General features: G+C 39.1%; 1 protein-coding gene across 1 annotated transcript in view; it reads left to right on the plus strand.

Moving 5' to 3' along the window:
• The window catches only part of LOC121506346 (fibronectin type III domain-containing protein 4-like), a 39,329-nt gene extending 18,161 nt beyond the window's left edge, over positions 1-21,168 (plus strand). The window contains exons 2-7 of the mRNA XM_041782118.1: positions 1,770-1,885; positions 12,015-12,116; positions 14,174-14,276; positions 16,783-16,872; positions 17,374-17,540; positions 19,801-21,168. Of these exons, the coding sequence (XP_041638052.1) occupies positions 1,770-1,885; positions 12,015-12,116; positions 14,174-14,276; positions 16,783-16,872; positions 17,374-17,540; positions 19,801-19,842 (620 nt within the window). The 3' untranslated portion in view covers positions 19,843-21,168. The remainder of the gene's footprint in view (positions 1-1,769; positions 1,886-12,014; positions 12,117-14,173; positions 14,277-16,782; positions 16,873-17,373; positions 17,541-19,800) is intronic.
• Positions 21,169-22,464: the final 1,296 nt, after the last annotated feature.

Raw genomic sequence — 22,464 nt, forward strand, 5'->3', positions numbered from 1 at the left:
CACGTCTTTTGTGTGCTTTCTTGTCTGGAACCTGTTTTTATGTCTGTTTTTCTCGCTATAATAGACATTTAATTATTTTTTCTGTCTTTGTTCATCCTTTTGTCTTTCTTTGTGGTTTTTGACCACTTTTTACTTCTCTTTGCTTCTTTTCTCTCCTGATTACCAGGTATTTTATTTTTGAAACATAAACCCAGAGAGACATTTTTCTCCTTTCTTTACCTTCTCTTCAGGTCTCATCCTTTTTTACTGATGATTTAGTACCTTCAAAAACCTCCTCCTCTCAGCAGAGACTTCTCATCAGTTTTAATCTGCCTCCAGAGATTCATTAACACCAACCTTAATCATATATATATGTGTGTGTGTGCTTTATCTTTTCACACTGTCGTACATTTACATTTGAGCCATTTAGTCGACACTTTAATCCAGTGAATCACACTGACGATGAGAGAGCTGTCCTCTCAAGGACACGTGGACGGGCAGCTGATGGAAACGGACAAAAAACACATGATGGAGAGTGATTGTGTGTCTGTTGGTGCGTTCAGGACATCCACATAGAGACGAGGGCTCCCAGAGGACAGGACCAGATTGGTTTATTAGCTCGCTGACACTTATTTTTCACATTTTTTATCACTCATATTTATTTCACTTCATAGAAATAAAACAGGAAAGTGCAAAAAGAACTGATGAAGTAGTGGTTCTAAATTTCTGTCATCATCTTCCTGAGAGTTCATTGAGGTGATTGATGCCACTCTGCTCTAAATTGGCTGGAGCAAGCGGCACTGTATGGACAAAATTATTTGGCCGCCTGACCATTGCTGAAGCTACCACCTTACTCAACTCAAATGATGGGTGTCTGAAGTTTGATTTAGACTGTTAGAGTGTTGTTCACCTCTTTCCTGGCTTGGCTTTATTTGGGCAGGGAAAATATAGGAGCCCATGACATCATCAGTTCTGATGGAGAGTTGCCCGCCCCCTAAAGCTACAACAATATTAAATCACAAAGCAGTTCAACTCAATATAGTATGTTCTTAGCTGATGTCACTGCCTTCATTGAAAGTTAACAGCCAGTCCCAAACAGTGTTTTTGTTCACTCAATCTATCAGCCACAGTGGCCTACTGGTCATAAACAGCATCATGATGGAGATATTGTGCCAGAAAACAGTAAATTTTATCTCCAGCTTCTGTCTCTGCTCTAGCACTGTGGGGGGCTTTTTTTAAATCAAAAAGGATCATATTTCTCATGGGTGTGGCTTCAGCTCATTCAACTGACACACCCACCCCATCCTAGAGCAGATTTTATTGCCTTGTATTTCATGATTTTGAAGCTTGATTTCATAAACTTAGAGATGTTTCTCATGACTGAAATTTGGCCTGGTGGTTCATGACACAGTGGCCTGTCATATAACAAACCTGCAATACAGATTGTTGTATCACTTTACAGGGACTTTAAAGCAAGTGGTTTCATGAAAGTACTTTTGTGTATGCTGCAAGTGGAGAGATAAACAGAGTAAGTGGGTAAAAGTATTTCAACATTCCTGTTTTTTTTATTGTACTTATTACCAGTGAAAGTAAATTTTAAGCATAATTTGCAGCATCTGAGATTTGTTAGTCAAATTTCTTAGTAAGTTAAGCTTTATGAAAGTTAACAAATGCTTCTTTAATTGCTGCTGTGCTTTGCTGCAGCAGGACGTATCTTTCTTGCTGATACTGATATTAAAATGCATTTCTAACCGTCCTTGACAACTTATACAAATGTGTCTGTGTCACAGCTGTGCCGGCGGCCCCCGTGAACGTGTCGGTGACCCAGCTGAGGGCGCATTCGGCCATGGTGACCTGGAACGTCCCTCAGGGTGACACCGTCATCGGATACTCCATCTCCCAGCAGGTAGAGAAACACGATCTTTGAATTATCTCTGCCTATGAGGGTGTCTGTCTATGTGTGTGTTTTTACGCCTGCAGCTTTAGATTGATCCCTCTTAATTGGTTTAATCCTCAAAAAGCTTGAAAAATAATTTGTCAGACTGCTCATTAAATGGAGTCAATCCGTCACACGTCAAATTTCGCCTGATCTGAACCTCTCTCCAGTCTGCATGCTCGTTTGGTTGAAGGCCAATTAATTTTTCAGGGATACAAATTGAAAGGATATAAATTATGAAGCCTCTGCCCAGAAAACCTGGATCGCTGCCACACTCGGGGCTACAAAAACAGCTCCTCCAAAGTTGAATTATGTATTTCTCGTGATTGTTTTTGTCTCCCGGGGAGTGGACTCTTTTCTGTTCTTGTCCACCGGGGGTTTTCTTAAACTCTGCGTCATTCAGGAGAGCAGGATTCCTCTCAAAAAACACTTTGAGTCACGAAAGGTATCTCCTCTAAAAGTTTGGAGCGGAATATCAGGGGAATCCAATCATAAACATTAGACTTGTAGAAGGGCTGGTGAGGTCAAGCCACAAGGAGTAATAATGAGAAACAAATGCCCCAGTTAGAAAGCCTAAATAGAACCTCCAATCATCTAAATATCCAATTAGCAAGAAAAAGAAGGGACCAATTAGTGAGAGAAATTGTCAAAAATTGGTGGGAACATGGAATAGAACAGGTTTTTGTTACATAGACCATATCTGATGATTTTTTTTATCCTATTAAACTCTGACTGAAGTGAGTAGAAGTGCCGTGTTAATGAGTTCATGGTGCTGAAGTAGCAGCTGATGTGTTATTGTGCCTCTTCTTCTCAGTTCATCCATCTGACAGTTTTAACCCTTGTCTGGTCTTAGTATCCTGGCCAAAGATGACCCACTTTTGCTTAGCTCCTAGAATAAAGCAGCTACATTAAATTTTGAACCCAAAATCTATTTTGCAACAAAGAGACGTGTCATTCCTCAGCAAACTGAGTTGATGTCTGGTTTTCTCTCTACATTATTCAGAAGGTCTGCATTTAATCACAGGATGTCACTGTTTAGTAGACATACTTATACAACTTAAAAAAATACCATAAATGTGCAGAAAAGACCTTTAGATGCATTTCATTTAATAGAAATAGTCAAGCATTTTGTGAACATAGGGATATTAGATTTTTTTACATGCTGTGCAATGAAAAATACAGCTACTAACGCTCATCTTCTCGCATTTTCTAACCACCACTGTCATCAATATTGTGCCTTAAAAACACATTTTTGATCTCATTAAGAGGGATGAGTCATGACAACACAAAGGTTCACTTGAAGCTAAAACGGTGCTTTCACTTCCTCCTATGAATGAATAATGCTGTACTTTAGTCTGTATATTATACAAAAAGGTGTCCTTTTCATCATTTAAGTTCCATGGAAAAAGAACAGCATTGTAAGGACAAAACTAGCATTAACTGCTTCTTGGCATTCACCCCGGATCAAGAGAAATTGTTAAAAAAAAAAAAAAAAAAAAAAAAAAAAACTAAACCTTGAGCAAGAAATTATGGCACATGTATTCAAGAGTTTGTTAGGCAACAGGAAAGTTTTCCAGCTAGCTCATTCTCCCAGTGAAAAAATATCCAGAATAATATTAGTAAACGAGGCTTAAATTCCATTTTTCTTTGTGTTTCACTCATGAATCCATTTATTATGTTTAACTCATTTAAAACCTTCCCTCTGTAAGTCTTCTTTAGTTTTATTTAACATTAAATTAAGACTTAGCCCAGCTATTTAAGCCATTGACCCAGCAACTTTCTTTTACAATCTCACCTGTACCCTTGTTGTCATCTTTTTTAACAAGAACAGATGTTTTTCATTGCTATTACTTTGAATTTGACCAAATTTCATCACAGATTTTTATTCACTGTGTGTCTTACTTTGATTTTACCAGAAAAAAATGTAATTATAATAAAATCTTTTCAACAAGTTAAATTACTTTTCACCAGTAATTTAGCTGTTAAATTTGGCCTCATTGGAAAAGACTGTTCATGTCTTTTAGGTAACCATTCTAAGCTGATTTGGCCCCATAGTCATGATTTTTTGAGCAGCTGTAGCTGGACAGATGCCATTAAAATGGAATCAGTAAAGATAATCTGATTTATTTTACTTCCAAGTTACAGCATGCGGGGTTGGAAGAAGTATGTGGTCACACCTGTTAATTATTCAGTTCAGGTGTTCAGTGACTTCAAGTGTGGTACTGTGATGGATGCCACTTTTGCAATAAGATGGTTTGTGACATATCATCCCTGCTGGATATGCCACAGGCAACTGTCAGTGGTATTATTGGAGAGTGGAAGTGTTTAGGAACAACAGAAACTCAAAAGACAATGTGGAATCATAGAACGAGGTCAACAACTGCAAAGGAGCATGGTGTGTACGCTCTGCTGATTTCAAGGCTGAAGAGTTCTGGACTTCCTCTAGCATAAATGTAAGCACTAAAACTGGAGCTTCATGAATGGGTTTCCATGGCTGAGCAGCTGCATGCAAGCCTCACATCACCAAGTCGAATGCCAAGCATCAGATGGAGCAGTGAAAAGCACAATGACATGAGACTGTGGAGCAGAGGAAACATGTTCTGTTTAGCACTCAGATGGGTGAGTCTGGGTTTGGCGGATGCCAAGAGAACACTACCTTCCTGACTGCATTTTGCCAACTGTGAAGTTTGGTGGAGGAGGGATGATGGTATGGGGCTGTTGTTCAGGGTTAGGCCTAGGCTCCTTGTCTCCGGTGAAGGCCAATCTTAATGCTTCAGCATACCAAGACATTTTGGACAATGTTACGCTTCCAACTGTGTGGCAGCAGTTTGGGGAAGGCTCTTTTCGGTTCCAACATGACTGCGCCTACCAAGAGCCCTGGCCACAAAGCCATCAGGCACATTAGCGACGAACTGGAACGAATATTGCGAGCCAGGCTTTCTGGTCCAACACCAGCGTGTGACCTCATAAACACTCTATAGAATGAATGGGCACAAATTCCCACAGAAACACTCCAAAATGTTGTGGAAAGCCTTCCAATAAGAGCGGAGGGTGTTTGTGCTGCAAAGGGGGGCCAACTCCATATTAAAGTACATGTATTTGAATATGATGGCATCAAAGTTCCTGTTAGTTTAGTGGTCAGGCGGCCCAACACTTTTGTCCACATCCACTATGACAGGCATGACCTGTTGGTGAGTTCTGTGGGATTCTTCGCTGCTACATCATAAAGCATGGACTGCTAATAGAACCTGTTGTTCTGTTGCTGTACCTCGTTCATGTTTTATGCTGCTTAGTTGTGATTATTACCATTATTCCCTGCATCAGCTGTCTGTTCTGTTGCCCAAGCTCCTCATGATTCTCCGCCACCCTTAGCATCATCTTCTGTTATTGTTTTGACATAGAGCCCACTGGCAGAGGAATTTACACAGTTGGCAGCCAACTTTAAAATCCAACTCTTTACTTTGAACTTACTTTTTCTTGCATCTTGCTAATTGGCTTTTGCTCTATTAATCAAAACCCATAGCATTTCTTTTATTTCAGCTGACTCCCTCTTTGGATATTAAGTTGCACAGCTCCAAAAAATCTTTCCAAATATCCCCTCTGGCAGGTGCAGAAGAGTCCCAGATGGGGTCTAAGAACCCTGGGTTGTAAACCATGAGACATCTCCCATTTAATTCAGCTAATAAATCACCTCATTATGTTGGTCTCGCGTCTCCTGTAACTCGGCCTGCTCGCTCTGCTTGGTTCACCCTAATCAGTTTTTACCTCCCACCGTTTGGCATGAAGCAGAATCAGACATCAGACGAGCTCTGAGTGGGAGGCGTCTCCATTAGTGGAAATTATTTGGCTCGGCCTCGTCTCGAGGGAGAGACATCCTCGGCGGCAGCACTGCCAAACGACTCTGTTTTTTATTTATTTATCTTTTTAAAGTCGCCTCCCGCCTGACTCACAATCCATCAACCTCGTGGTATTCTCACAAAAACAGAGGAGGAGAGTGTTAAACATCTTCTGGCGTAACCTCAGAAAGCACTTATGTGGAAAAAAACTCAAATATTAATACAGGAGGCGGTGCAGGTAGATGTAGCAGGAAGTTTTATCTTCTGGGATCCTTTTTCTGTGTTAGTCATCAAGATAACGCCTCAAAAAGTCAGTTATATAAAAGCTGCTGTAATCTGTCAATCAAGAATACATCCAGGATTTTTCTTGGACACAGAAAATCTGCTTCATGGTGCAAGAAAACACACAGAATTGACTGTCTTTACACTCTATTTGGAGGCACAGACCGGCTGCTATAGGAGATTATTTCATGTGTATTATCTCTGCATAACAAGCTGAGTCTCTGTTTTTGTGAAGGAGAAGCAGGACGAGTGAATCTGTTCAGACAAAGACCTCCTTCACTCATCTGAAGTTGTTCCAAATCCCACAGCGGCGAAGATCTCCTCCGCCTGCTGAGATTCACACATTACGCAACACGGCTTTCAAACACAACCACAGGAAATAACCTCGTTTGAGACGCTCAAACTCGCAGTAAACCTTACTCTGATTTTCCAATCCCACACACAAGGTAAAGCGGTGATTGATGGGAGCATGTGGGTGGACGTTAATCAAATAAATCCACGCTGCTCCTGCAGAGTTTAAAACTGTAGGCGTTCAGATGTTCTTTAACCTGCTGCTGGAGGAAAAAGTGTTTGTTTGCTGCACAAAGGATGATGCAGGTGCCTTTCTCACCCTAAAAATAGCTTTAAAATCAAACTTTGTCTTCACCTGCAGGATATAAAAGGCCAGCCTGCAAAGGAAATACATTTTGTAGAGGTTATAACCTTTGTAAGAATGTCTGTTGAACCAACCTAAAGGCTAAATGTAGCAAACAGAAAGGAAAATTCTGTCTGACCTTTTGGTCTTTGTAGCAGGAGGTACAGAAAAATGTGGTTGTTTGGCAGAGGGAAACTTCAAATGAAACTTTTAGGAAGTATGGGTGGAAACAAAGGAATCATTTCGAAGCTGCCTTGGATTTGTTTTTTAGTATAATGCCAAAGGATTTAAACCTAGAAAGGCCCCATATGAATATACATTTTTATGTTCTATTTCACTTTGCTTTTCAGTGATGACTAGTTGTTTTTGCTGGTTTTCTTGAATCGTTATCTTGCTGGTTTTTCCAGTGATAGGTCGATTTCTTGAGATCCATCTTTGTGGATGAAGCTCCTTACTATTGGAAACTCAGCACAGTTGAAATACCTCTAACTTTGTGATTTCGAGTCTTTTGTACACAGTAGTTAATTATCAAAACACGAGAAGTAGAGCAGATCTGACACCTGAGCACTTCTGGTACCTACACCAGAATATTTGATGTAAAAGTTGGAGTTAGGGCCTTCAGCTGTGGGCAGAGCAAGGCAGATGCCATTCAAAATGTGGTCTGTCACGCCCACACACTGTTAAACTTCATATAAAAGCCAATGTAAGGCCTAGTGCCTTATAGGTTGTTTGCAATCACATAATACCGAGTGTCTGTTGGGGGGCAGGAAATTGGCGACAGCCATCAAGAATGAATGGGAACTGGGTGCGCGGATGGTCGAGTGGTTTAGAGCACCACCAACTATGCAGGGTTTGAATCCAGCCTGTGGCCCTTTACCACATGTCTCTCCCAACTTCCATCCCTGTTTTCAAGTCTATCCACTGTCCTTCCTCTATCTAATAGAGGCATGAAAAGGGCTAAAAATAAATCTAAGAAAAAATGAATGAATGGGAACTACGGAAAGTTGAACTTTACAGCTCTAAATGGACCTGAATTATGCACTTACTATCAGAAAATGTCTACATACATGAATGATCAAATGATCTGGATCTCTTAAAAGAGATGAGTTTGCTATCGCAATGAGCGAGGCTGGAGGTTGGTTAGACGGACATCAGCTGAGGAAACACCGGCAAGATCCAAGCTTAATGAGCCAAACTGTCGCAAAGCTGTACTGAAACAACCCAAACTGCTTTGTGAAAACGACGCCGCGCATCCAGGCTTTAGATTGAGGCTTTTTTAAATTCAATTTCTGAAACTTTCAATAAGAATTCTGAGTTATGCAGTAACTCAAAGATCATTGTGTATCTCTGCTGAGGATTCAAACTCGGCCACTTTGGTTTCCTTTTCAAACTGGTCTAGTGGCCTTTGCATTTCATGTTTGAGTTTTCTCAGTCTCCCAGGTTGTTTCAGTTTGTTGTCAGCGGTGGTTTAGTTTCTTCACTATATTTAGAACAGGAGCTTTTGGGTTATCAATTACCAACATACTGTTTTTTTTGTTTGTTTGTTTTCTTCCCCTCTCCCTAATGATTGCAATTTTAGTGGTTATCCTTTCAGGATAACTTTAAAAAACCACCATTTATCTGCAATTGTGTCCTAACTCCCCTTGCCCTGACAATTTTACTACTTTTGGGACACAAAAGTAGTTTAAGAATTAAGAATGTTAGTATTATTTACACTTTGACAGTTTGCAGACAGCTGCAAACATGGCCTTTTTGCTGCTGTGTGGCATCGTTTATAAAGAACTTTACCTGGTCTGGTGTCAGCAAAAGGTTGACAAATAAAGGAAGATGTCAAAGATTTCTCTCTTTAGGTGCTGAGGTGAATAGTTTATAAGATCACCTACCTTTTTTTATTTTGGCTGTTTATAAATGTAAGGTTTCCACTGAATATGAGCCTACTGAAGTCTCAAACAAATAAAGGCAAAGGCAGCATTTCAGTTTTGACTCTTTAAAACTGCAATTAAAGGTTTCTTTTGCCTGTCTTTTTTCTACTGTAGTGGTTCCTGACCTTTTCACTGTGGAAAACATCTAGAATTTAAACCCATATAATGTAGTGAATCTTTAGATTAACTTAAAAAAAAGTTCATTTTCAGGGAGTGCTTCTTTAACCAATGATGTCAAACACACAGCTTTAACCAGTAAAGTCCATTTTTATTGTTTTTTTCCATGACTAAGGCTCAATCTCAATCTTTTATCTTTGGCTCAAGTTCAGTCAGTCCGGTTGCTTTTAATTTGATGGATTTTAATTTTTTTTCACTCCATAACGGGAGAATCTTGCATAATCACAGCTGAGTCACCAGTTTTGATTGAAAACCCTGATTAACATCGCTCTCAACCTGCAGGAAGAAAAAGTCAATTGTGTCTTTTTGGAGCTGCGGGACAATAAATCCTTCATGTGTGATCATCGCTGCTCTCTGAGCTGCCAGCGGAGAGTGAGATACTCTGCTGAGTCTCTGGTGATTCAGACATCTGGACCGCCCCGAGCGTCCTGCCAGCCCTTTTATTTATTGACTCTTCTTCGGCTTTTAGTGCTTTACAGACACTTTAACGTGCTCCCAAACCTGTGTGCCATGCTCAACGAGACTTAAACACCTAGCGCAGTCTGCAGGGTGGAGTTTAGTCCAGGAAAAATAGATATTTGTGGAGATGAATGGTGTGATTTTACATTTTTAACCCCCTAAGAGCAAGCCATTGCCTTCTAGCCTGGAATTATTTTTAAGATGAGCATAATGTCTGATGATTTTGTGCTTAGCAAGGTCTTCTTGGGTTCAGACTCAGTTTCTCATCCTGTAATTTTCTATAAAAATGACTTTATAGCCATCATGACGAGTCTATAAATCATAAAAGATTCAAACCTTAATCGCTCCTTGCTGTTATTTTGACATATCTGTCAGAAAAATAAGCTTTAAAGCTTCTATGAAAGCATTTATATTTCTGCCCTCAGCTCTATGGGGCTTAATGAAAGTTTATAAGAAATGTTTTGGTGTTAGATATGCAATTTCTAATGATTTGGTCCACTCTTACTGCTTTGATTGCCTCTATTTTCCTCACAGCAGGCAGCATTGTAAATAAAATAAGCTCATTTTAGACTGTAGACAGTGCTTTTAGTTACTAAACACCCAAATTTTGAGCTTTTAGCAGCCAAAGGCAACTCATCAGCTTAATGAATGGTGTTTTTATGCCGTTTTCATGATGCATTTGCTGTTTAAAGTGTAACCTTAAATGGCATTAATATTTTCATGCTGTCAAAGACAAATTACTGCCTTTTCATGCAAAAGCAGGCAAATTACTTTCTTTTTTATTCTGTTTTTAGAATAAACATGGTTAGGACTAAAATAAAAGTCTCTCAATACTTAAATTAATCATAAAGACACAAACACAGCGCCAAATGAAGTGAACGTCACTTTGGATTTGCTCACTGCATGTTTAAACAAACTTTTCCCTTTACTCTTTCACTTCCTCATATTTATTCATTTATTTTTAATCTTTCAGTGTTTTTTTCTCAAAAGTTTGCATTCTTAAAAACATAAACCAACTTTACGGTGAATAAATCAACATCCATCTACAAATCAGCACTCTACATTCAGTTAGTATTAGGTTCACATTATGCATTTAAAATGTTAGCTGTTCCAATTTTTGTGACCTTTTTTCTGTTGCTGTTTGATGTTTCCTTAAATTTGTGGGTTTTAAACGTTTTCAGTAACTGAGGACATTACTCAAGGTTTCTTGTAAAGTGTCAGTTCGTAAAAGCTTTCTTAACACACTAAGGTTGTCAAAATGTTTATTATGTCCAATTTGCACTGGATTAGAATTACCTAGGGACCTCTAGTAACTTGTAATAATCTCACAGACATGTGTGTTTTTAATCTCGAGCAAATCAACCATGTCTGTAATTTGCACACAGAGGTCCGCAGGTAATGCTAATCCTGTGTGAAATTGCATCTCTGTGATTTAGGGTGGTAATTTTTTTTTTTTTTTTTTTTTTTTTTTTTAACGGTCAGTGCAGCTTTTTATGCTCCTTTTTGTGATGGAAAAAAGTTTCAGTTCATAAAATCTGTTTTTTTAAGACTCTAAGGTTGTCAAAGTGTTATGTCCCATTCACACAGGATTAGAATTACCTAGGGACCTCAGGTAACTTTTAATAATCCTGCATGATGTGTGTGTTTTTAATCTTGAGCGAATCAACCATATCTGTAATTTGCAAAGTCAGCGTACACGGAGGTCCACAGGTAATACTAATCCTGTGCGAATGGGCATCTCTGTGATTAAGGGTCGTAATCATTTTTATTAAGGTCTGTGCAGCTTTTTCTGTTCCTTTTCGTGATTGAAAAAAAGTGTTATTTCATAAAAGCTGTTTTCTTAAGACACTAAGGTTGTCAAAGTGTTTGTTATGACCTATTCACACAGGATTAGAAATACCTAGGGACTTCTGGTAATTTGTAATAATCCAGCAGGACGTGTGTTTTTAATATCAAGCAAATCGATCATGTCTGTAATTTGCAAAGTCAGCGCACACAAAGGTCCACAGGTAATACCAATCCTGTGCAAATCAACATCTCTGTGTTTTAGGGTGGTGTTGTTGCATGAATATAAAAAGAGCAGGTATGTAAGCAGATACTTTATGTGTCTGTATCTTCTCTTTTATGGTTACATAAGTTTATGCTGGGGGATGATAAATTGAATTGTAACCAGTGGCGGAGACTAAAAATGGAGCCATAAGGGCATCAAAAGTAACTTAAATTCAGAAGTGGCACAAACATAAACGTGAAATGATCAGCCTTTTTTTTAAGTAGGCTATGTGTTTTACCCCATCCTAGGATAAATTTGAAGACTTTCTTTACCCAGGTTAAAAACTGTCTGCTAGTGGCTGAAGAGGCCAATATTTTTGTCTATAGTGTCTTTGTATTTGGCTTATTTCGCCAGCAGCAGAGTGCCTCTGTGTCTACATGTGTTTCTGTGTTTCCTCTAAATGATTGAGCTGTTTCTCCTGCAGAGCTGATTTCCTCCACAGGGACAGAAAGTGTTAGAGCTGAATTTCTATGAGGTGAAGCCGCATCTTACAGCCAGGATTTTATTTGCATTAATGACATCTGCACTGAAATCATGAAATAATAATGAACTGATGGAAAAAATTATCTCATAACACTGAACCAGGCATGGCAGCATCCTTGTTTTTATGTTATTTCACCACTTTTCCATGAATAAAGGCAGACTTACAAATGTAATGTTATGTTGTAAAATAGTCTTTAGGTGTGTTCTGATAAAATGTCCTTGTAGTTAATTTTTATGTTGCTTGTTTGTTCTCTAGAGACAGGACGGCCTGATGCAGCGCTCCATACGGGAGGTGAACACGTCAAGCCGCTGGTGTGTGCTGTGGGACCTGGATGAGAATACACACTACAGCGTGCAGGTAGAAATCCCACAGTGCACACTGTTCTACTAGAGTAAAAACCCTATAATGGAGTAGTGTGGAAAATAATCGATTTGTTAACGGGAGGTTATGCTGCAGCACGATTATAAAGCTTAAAAGTTGGGACCCATTAATAGATTTTATAAAATCAGTATAGGGGTAAAACATCCAGGGGAGTGAGTCCTTTGTAAAGGTACTGAACTTGCAACAATATTGAAAAAGTAAGTTTTTCATAACAAGTTCCCTTTAAACAGATAAAAAAAACTTCTAATAACTGGTATAGCTCATAATCACAGTGTAATATAATAATTTTTCATAACACCTGAGCACTAAGTCTTCAGATTTGACAGGAAATAGTCTCTATAAAACCTCACCCTGCTAGATCGCTGCTGTTTATAAGACTCTCCTGTCATTACGGCTCTTATTTAAGACAAAACAAATGTCACGCTGAGATTTATTCACCATCTGGCATCCCAAATGTTGTTTTTAATATCTGCTCATAATTAAACACAAAGCGAGGTAATTAATGAAAGGCAAATAGATCCATTAGTCCCACCTGAAACAGCTTTATTAATATCAGATTTCTCTGTTTGCTGCTGCATCAAATTATTTAAATGAACTCTGCTGTTAAAGGTAGTTTTCATCAGAAACTCTGAGAAGGAGGAGGCTCTAATGTGACTCCATTATCATGACTCTATTAAACATTTTATAATCCATTAGGGCTTAATAGACTGACACAGATTGTCCTTCAGCTCAAAGGACTCGGTTAAATACGCTCGTCAGCAGGACGCTGTCCTGCAGGAGGGTCATCGAATAAAACGCTACTGAAGCCTCGCCAGCACCGGGAGCACGGAAAATGTAGACTTTGTCACCTCTGACCTTGTGGAAGGGAGTTAGGAGTTCAAAAACAATCAGAATTTGGAGAGGTTTAACCAGAGGGAGTGGATAGATTAAAGCTTTTGCTGACTGTTTTCAGAAATTAAACTTTAAATTCTACAGCGCCTCAGGATTGTCTGACAATGATTACATAACTTTAACCTAATTTTTTGTAGAATAAGTTTCATCATCATCAGAAAACTTGACTTTTATATCTTTAACCTTGCTGGAGAAAAGTTTAAATATTGTTTGCTTGTACTTAAACATGCTAAAAGGTAGATGCGCCACGGACAGTTGGTAGGGACCTTCTTTAAAGAGATTTTTGGTAGCTAACTTAAGGAAATAAGCCACAGGTTGGACTTGAACCTGGACTGAGAACTTTATTCCATAGGGCTGCCATCTGCTTCTCACAAGAACTGTTTCTACTGTATTCTTGCTTTATCCTCCATAGAAAACGTGACATTCCTCACCTCTGCCCCAGCTGCAGTGAAGGAGTTCAAACACGTTTTCCCTGTGGGGTTCAGTGAGAAGAAAGAGGAGAGATAAGTTCTTTAGCTGAAGTTGTTCAGAGATCCAGCTTGAAACTTTAAATGAAAGAAGTCCTTTGGATACTTTTACATTAATTCAAAGGCTGTCACATTCCTCGAACGACTTCCTCCTCTGAAAACTTGTTGTATTCTGAGCGTAGGCGTGTACAGCGGCGTCTCTTGTGGATCTAATAGTGCCTCTGTGATGGATTTCTCTCTCTGTATGATTGTTAAACTTAATATGTTCTGTTATCAGACTCTGCTGTCGCTGCTGGAAATATCTCAGCATTCTGTTTAAACAAGATAAACATCAAGCTTATTTATTTCCTGCAGTCATTTTGGAGTGGATTTTCTCTGCTTCGGCTACTGAAAAAGTCCCAGAGAAGGTCGTGGGATGAGTCCTCAGATCACATCAGTATTCCCTCGTTCATCCTCAGCATTCAGCCTGCTTCTTAACGTTTGTCCTCTAACAATCGTTCAGGATCCGGGCCAGAAACCAAAGCACCATTTACTCGCTAAACGTCCCTCTGTGAGCCACTTCCTGTCATAGCTACATTATGTAATCCTCTGTTTGTCAGACTCGTTGTTTAGAGGTCTAATTTTGTGTCTGCATTTGCATTTATCTTAAAGGTTTAATTTGTCTTTTCTCTTTAGGTGCAGTCGGTGGGGCCTCATGGAGACAGCCAGCCGAGCCGGGCCGTCCACTTCAGGACTCTGGAGAAGACGGATCATTATCCAGCTGGAGTCCTGGATCACCGTAAATAAACACACAAACACATAACAGTTAGGCCGGCTACATACGAGACGATTCAACATGATCATACTCCAGATAGACTCGGCATTTTCAAACTTTTTTTAACCTGAGACTCAGCTAATGTCAAGACAAAAACCCAAGGCGTATCATATTCATATTCATGCAAAGTCACCTCTTTAACACTTATAACATTATCTTTAATTTAAATGAAGTTATAGTAATAGCATATGGTTGTCCATACTCCCACAACATATCTAGACTAGCTTCAGGGCACACAGTTTGGGAACCATGGCACAGACCATGAGGCCACTGATGTTGGTAGTAACATTCGACCCGTGCTGATTACACTCATGAAAACTCACAGAAACTCACAATCAAATGTTACTTCCAAAGAAAACAGGTATGAAGGATAATCAGCATCTTCAGCAGGCTGTCCTGGCATCTGGTCTGTTTTGCAGTGACAAGCAAAAAAAAAAAAAAAGACAAGAAAAAGGACATGGGTGAAATCCTAGACAGTAGTTAAAGGGATACTTCAACATTTTGGCAAATTCGCCCACTACCATAATTCCTATAGTCTTAGTAATAGGTACGTTTCCTTTAGTTGTCCGTGCAAGCTGTTTCTAGATCTTGGGGGGCCAATATACCAGCTACGCAGCTAACGCTATGGAGACAGATGGTATTTTTGGCTTTCCCTCATCAAACTCATCAAATACACAATCCAACAACTCCAAAACACTCTCGTGGACAAGTTGTCACTTGCACATTCACCATGCTATGAAATAATCATGGAACATTATGAGATGGAGATGTTTTAATGCTAGATGCAAAGCCAGAACTACCAGGTGACTACGGCACTGCCACAGGCACGCACTGTCACTCTGCCCAGTGGTTTACTCAGAAAGTAGTTCAGAGTATTTCCTTCATGTGTTGTAATGTTACGTAATTATAAGTTATTGTTTCATAGTGTGGTGAATGTGCAGGTCACAACTTGTCCACGAGAGCATTTTGGAGTTGTTGGATTGTGTATTTGATGAGTTTGATGAGGGAAAGCCAAAAATACCGTCTGTCTCCATTGAGTTGGCACAGCAGCTCCAAACTCGGCAGCGCCAATCTAAAAATAGCTTGTACGGACAACTAAAGGTAACAAACCTATTACTAAGACTACAGGGATTATGGCAATGGGCAAATTTGCCAAAATGTTAAAGTATCCCTTTAACTTTTGCTGTAGTGCTTGTGAGCTACAAATGTATGCAACATCAGGGAAGTGACACTTTTGGGTCTGCTCACTCTCATTGGCCGTAGTTCTGTCCAAGGGAGCATGATTAGGAATTGACTCAAGATCAGGAAAGTTTAAGCACTGAAATGATCAGACAGACACCACTCACTTAATTTAGAGATTGTTAATTTCATCGACTAAAACTATAACTAAAAATGTTCGTAGACAGTCTTTATTCCATGAGAAAGCCTACACTAAGACTAGCCAAAAATAGATCTTTGATGACTAAAACTGGCTAGAAGTAAGTTTATTTTTTGTCAAGATGACTAAATCTGGACTAAAATGTAATTTAGTTTCTGTCAGACTTTCAAAATCTGAGATTTCTCCACCGTGGGTAAATCTGTCAAAATGCAACTTATCTGTAGCTTTTCTGCCTCTAAGCTGTAGAAACCAGCTACCCCAGGTTTGGCAGGGTGATTAGAACACAGTAACATGATTTGGTGCCAGATTTAGGCAAGAGAATAAATGCTCAGACTAAAAGTAAAGACTAAAATGTGAGAGCAGTTTTATGGAATAAAACTAGACAACCTTTTTTAAGTGTAAAGGGTAGAAGTGACTAAAATGTGACTAAAACTAAAAGGCATTTACTCCAAAGACTAAGACTGAGACTACAATTAAAAATAGCTGTCAAAATTAACACTTTCGAAATTGTTTGCAGGTCCAAATCAGGCCTAGAATCAGGCTTAAAATTGTGTACTGTACTCTAGTCCTAGCCTTGTCTTTTATTAAAGGTAAGAGTCTCCAATGGATGCAGGCTCAATATTTCACAAATTATCACCTCTCACAAGTGCATACAACTTGTTAGAGGTAGAAAATTTCTCTAACTTATCATTATACTGTCAACTTTGACTGAGAGACACCTGCAGCTTGCAGAAAAAAACGAGAGCCCTCTATTCCCTAGAGTCTTGGTGCATGAGATGTGGCACTGACCCTTTAACATGCACACCAGAATGAAAAAAATCAAGCCATGATGCTGCCAAGATGCAACCGCCAGACGCCTAGTCTGAAACAGGCTTAAGGGAGGTCCAATAATGAAGTATGTCACCAGCCTTAACCTTGTTGCTAGCAAGGACAATATTGGACCACATGTTGTTTTTAACTCAAATGATGGTCTCCAACAAAGACGGGGTACATGTTTTCAAACCAGAATGTGAAACAGTCTAAGTTGAGCTCCTTCTCCTCTTTGTCCTTGTAAATAAAGTTTGTTTCTGTCTCGACTGTTTTTATCCTCAGATGAACCGGCGATGGAGGGTCTGGGGATGACTCCTCACCTCCAGACAGGAGAGCTGCTCATTATCACCACAGTGCTGCTGCTGTGGGCAGGTCAGACATAAAAATAGAGTGTGGGCGCATGAGTAAAGCATGACAGTTAAAGTAAACGCTCCCTGGCTGTGTTCAACTTTAATGCATGATGCTTTTGGATTAAATTCACAGCTGCATTAATTACTCGGATGCATTTTGAACAGCAAAGATTGAATTTGGGCAGATTTGAACAACTTTTGCTAGGTTTGATTCATCGTGGGTAATCAGATCATCATACTGTGGTGTTTCTGTCCATGCAGCTTTAAACTGCTGCTCAGAAAACATCCTGTTTTGCATCTTTGACACTTTCCAGCTAATCCACTGGAGGATTAAAATGTTTATTCAGCTTAAATAGTGTGAGGATTTTCTTACATAGCCCTTCACTTTATCACTGACATTAACAACTTGCACAGAAAAATGTTTCAAAAGCTATCTTCCTTTTCAAGATTAACTAATTTCTGATTTCAGCGTCTTAAAAGAGTGAGAAGTTTATGATTGATGTTGTATTTATCTCCACTTCAGCCGTGATCGCCCTCTTCTGCCGTCAGTATGACATTATCAAAGACAACGACTCCAACAGCACCAAAGAGAAAGCCAAGAGGCCACTGGTTCGCTCCACCTCCTCCTACTACAACGCCTCGACCGGCAGCTCGCCCATCTACCACAACGGAGCCGTCCGCAGCAGCAGGGTGACTTCTCTATCACACCTATCAACCTTAGCTTTCATTTCTGGATCATTTTCATCTGGCAGGAATATGTAGTTTCTTCTTTAGAGGCTTTGAAGATTCAACAGAGATCTCCTAGCAACCAGAGCTGCTGCCATCATGGCTAAATATAAAACAACCAGCAAGAGCAAGCGAGCTGCAGACTCGGTGTTAGGCAACTGCTGAGGATCTGTCAGCGTGAGGAGGATTTGTTTCAAGTTTGAAGAGATTTGACGCCAAATTTTGAGTTTTTAATGAGTCAGATGAGCAGCAGCTTCATTAAGAAACATGAAACTACGCCTCTGCATGCAGCTGATTTAAAACAAGTACTCCACGCTCCCCAAATAGGTGTGGGATTTCATAAAGCTCAATTATTTCTGACTGATGTTCTCAAATAAAAGCTGACAGCACTTAAAAATCATAAATAAAGAATGAGAGAGGAAATATTTTGACATTTCTTTTACTGAGTCTAAAAAAGCTTAGAAATATTGGCAAGATTCTTCAAAATCGACATCAATCATAACAAAAATGTCTTTTAATCTCAGGAATTAGCTAGCTTTAATTTCAATGTTTCTCACTAAAGAGTATGAGTCTTTTAAATAATCAATCTCAATTGTAGTGGTGGGTGGTAAACTGGAATCAATACTGTCACTGGTAAAATGTCTGCCATGTTTTGGATTTTTGCAACACAGTCATCCCCGATTTAAGCGCTTGTGTTTTGTTGTGGTGTGCACAAGGCATAAACAATGCTGCTGATATCAAACAAAGATTTGTGACAGACGCACCTCCGTCTGAGTCTGGCCTTCTGCATGTTTTGCTTTTACACTAAAGAGCAGCCGGATAACAAGCCAAAGTCACCCGGTATGTCCATGTGATTAATGTGAAGCACAAGTTAAAGGTGTGTTCTCTCCTCCCAAAGTTTGATGTTCGTAATAACAGCAACATGAAGCGCTTGCACAGCGTCTCCATCGGCCTGGATAAGGCTTTAAAACGAACTGGGTTTAAGACAGCTTGTATTTAATGGCTTAAGCCAGTGGTTCCTAAAGTGGGGGTCAGGCTGAAAAGTTTGGGAACCCCTGACTTAAGTAACTGTTAAAAGGTGTGTTTGAATTAAAGTTTTGTTTGTTTTAAGTCCATGATGGCACAAAGAAGCAGGTTGTGTGGAAAAACAAGTCGGAAAAGCAGCTGCAGACTCTGTGGTAACATAAACTTGCTGGTACCTCTGCTAAAGCTAAGCTAAATCAATAATAAACATATTTCTGTTTAGAGTTTGGGGAGGCTCCAATGTGATAGGAGGCTTTAAAAAGATAACTTTGACTCCAAAGACTTAAAGATTTTTTTTTTTTGAAAAATATTTTCTTGTGACAAGCCTTAACTCGTGACACACCCCCTGATTGTTAGGGGGGCAAATCTAGGCTAAAAATGGAACAATGTATGGCCAGCTATAGTCTGATGATATGCAAAAAGACAGGCTTTTAGGTGCTTTATGCACAACTTTTACATTCTTTTATCAGCTTGCATACTTTTGAAAATGTAATGTTTACACTTTAAATATCTCTGAAAGCTATATAATTTTATCAAACTGAAAAATTTTGGTTGCTTTTATCGATGCATTTCACTCAAATTTACGCGGACATGTTTGGCATCTCTGTAAACTCCACCATCATCACCTGATTGTAAAAGATAGCTTGATAAAGTTTAGCATCACAGCAGGAGGTTTAGTGACTTCAGAGATTAAAAACTGGAGTCTGGAGCTGATCCAAGCTTCCTGGACAGTGATGGATTAAAAAATAATGGGTATAAAGTAGCGCTGGTGCTTTAACTGTGGAGAGGAAGCATGTTGATTAAAAACAGGTTCACAGGCAAAATCCATTAACAGAGATGTTTTGGTTTGAGCAGCCTGGGGGCAGAGAAAGTTAGGAACAACAAAAATACATCTGCAAAAAGTGATTTATCTATCTGTTCCCTGACTAGTAAGGAGGATCTCTACTGTGAGATTTTGATTCTGATTTTTTAGGTTTTTCTGTCAAAAAGCGACCAAACATGAGCGTAATGAAGAGAGATGGAGGCGAGCCTAGAGGGAGTGATTAGAAATGTGCATAAATGTCAGCTCATTGATCAGTCCATCAGTCTTTGAGTGACGTTCATTTATTCAACACGTGTGTGAGCATGTGAACGCAGCCCACTCACTGTCTCTGAGTCATGATCGTGGATGTGACCCTGTCTGTGTTCCTGTGTTTTTCAGCTGCACAGAGCCTCGTCCTCTATCAGCATCATCCGAGTCTGAGCGCAGCAGGATGGATTTTTGAGACATCATGGCGGAGCGGCTACCTGAGGAACTTTTCAGCATGATTACGTGACAAACGGGGAATTTATAAACATTCAGAGTCTAACTTATCATAAGAACTCATTCAAGAAATGGACGACTGCTGCCCTCTAGTGGTGGAAGACTGTTTCTGCAGCATCAAATGGAAACAGGAGGAATCACCTGGAGCTGTTTTGAACTGAAAACAAATTCATTTATTGTTGTAAGAAAAACTTTTTATTTCATTTCATTTAGAGTTTCCCTGCATGTCAGCCCAATCCCATCTGTCTCTGCTTTTGACTTTTCTGTTTTATTTATATATCCCTAAGATCATGTGTATATTCCATCTTCTAATGCGTAATGAGATGTACATTACTAACACCAGATCTAGTGTATGATATGTATTTATGAAGAATATGTACATAGGACAGATTTAAGTCTTAGTATTTCAGTGTAAATTATTACATTATGTCAGATCTACACTGTAAACATTCATATCCAGATCAGTTAATCAATACCTTGTTTCAGTAAGTTCATATTATCATCTCTGTTTGGTATGTTGATGTTCTTCCTCATTCTTGAAGGATTTTTCTGAACTTATAACTTCATGACTTAAATGATCTTTTTCTGGTTGAATTCTCAAATATCTTGGGACAAACTACGGGGATTTCCATCCTTGTTTTGTCACTCACCGTTGATGGGAAATGTAGTTTATTAAAGCAATAAAAGCTGCTGTCTGCAGAGCTGCTCCAGCTGGGCCTACATGGACGAGTACGGCCTCACTCTGCTGCTTTTTATTTAAACTCTGGTTCGATTTAGTTTGTATATGTGAATTCAGCCATAACTTTTGGATCTAAAGTCATATTCTGGGATGCATTTTGCTGTTTGCAGACTGATTTTTGATGCAAGTTTGCTGCATAATGAAGAAATGGGATTTTTTTGTCGAAATGATGACAGCAAGGATCATATGTTTAGGGTTGTGTTCCATTGATCTTCAAAATGACGGTTGTTTTATGTTTATAAAGGTTAAAAATGAGCAGAATGTCCTGTTTTAAGTGCTCTCTCTTTTAGGTAATCATCACTATTTGAAGCTCTTTGGATTGTAATTTTTCCAAGACAAACAGTTCAAATGTTATGAATCATTATGCAAAGCTGTGAATGACCTTTAACAGTGGTGTTTAAGGTAGAACTGTTACGGTCTACTTTACACACCTGCAGCAGATATACTGCCACCTTAAAGGTTGTAATTCCAGGACTTTCAGTTGTTTGGGGTATTTTTAAAACACAGTATCACTACTTAAACTTGAGTTAAAGAGCAGAATTCTTCTTAAAAATCTGATTAAACCAATTTAACATCTGTCTCTGTAGTGCTTCTCTATTTTTGCATTGCTAGACCATGTTAAAAAGAGACTTGTGTTACAGTTTTAAGCTGCACTAGGCAGGCCAATTTAGGGCAAATATTAAAACAATCATCAAGGTTTAAGCCATAAATTAAGTTTTTATTTTCTAACGTTGCATTCAGAAAGGATTGCAGAAAATTCAGACTCTGAAGGGTTTAAAAACTCTGTTCTTCTTAAAGAAGAGAGATTTCCACCCATGGATAAATTTGTTCGTCTCTCCTGCTCTCATACATGAAGACTTTCCTAAACCTACACCAATCGATCAATGACACATCAGCTCTGCCCGCCATCGCCCCCACCCTGCAGGTCAAGGTTCAGACGAGTTAAACGAGAAACAAAACACACCTCGCCCACTTTATTTTCTATAAATAAACAGGATGAATAAGAGATGTTTGACTCCAGTAGAGGATGTTTGATCTGCTACATGACATGACCTCCTCATAGCTCCTTCACTGGCAGCTTTTCTTGAATGTACTCAAAAGGAAAACACAAGAATAAGAATTATTTTAATGGAAAACAGGAGAATTAGAAAGATGTAGAATACCAGGGTTAATTGTTTGATTGTTACAGGAAACAATTTCCTTTTTCTGCTTCTTCCTGTTCTGTTAATTCTTGCACAGATTTCTGTTTCCTTTTTACTGAGGGTGACAGTAACATTTAAGTAAAAAGCCTCTTAATGTATTACTTAAAGTTTAGAAAACATGGGGGAAAATATCAGAACTGTTTCTGTTTGTATTTTGCTCCAAAGATTCAGTGTGGATTTCTGACTTCTTTAACTTCAATTAAAAGTCTAAGAATGTATCCCAGTATCACTTTTAAAGGCCCTGCAGTGACGACGTCATGTTGAACGCTCACACATGAATGCAGCGATGCATTAGTATGATGAACAGATAACCAGCTGATCAATAATGTGTGGGTGTAGACATAAACCTTTATTGATTTCTGCCAATAACTAAAAAAGACACTCAGCCTGATCACAGTCCTCTGACACTGGAAATAAGTTATTCATGTTTCTGTTATACTTAAAATGATATGATTATTTTGTTGCAGTTTGTGATTTTTTTCTTTATTAATCTTGAAAACTTCATGTTCTAGTGAGTGTATCTAAACACTTGTGATGCACATGTTGGCCACCAGATGGCACTAGAAGTCCATCAAATGATCCACAAGCTGCAAGGAAGGCTAGAGAAACCCCATTAACAGA

This window comes from Cheilinus undulatus, linkage group 24 (assembly GCF_018320785.1).
Source record: "Cheilinus undulatus linkage group 24, ASM1832078v1, whole genome shotgun sequence".
NCBI classification, from domain to species: Eukaryota; Metazoa; Chordata; class Actinopteri; order Labriformes; family Labridae; genus Cheilinus; species Cheilinus undulatus.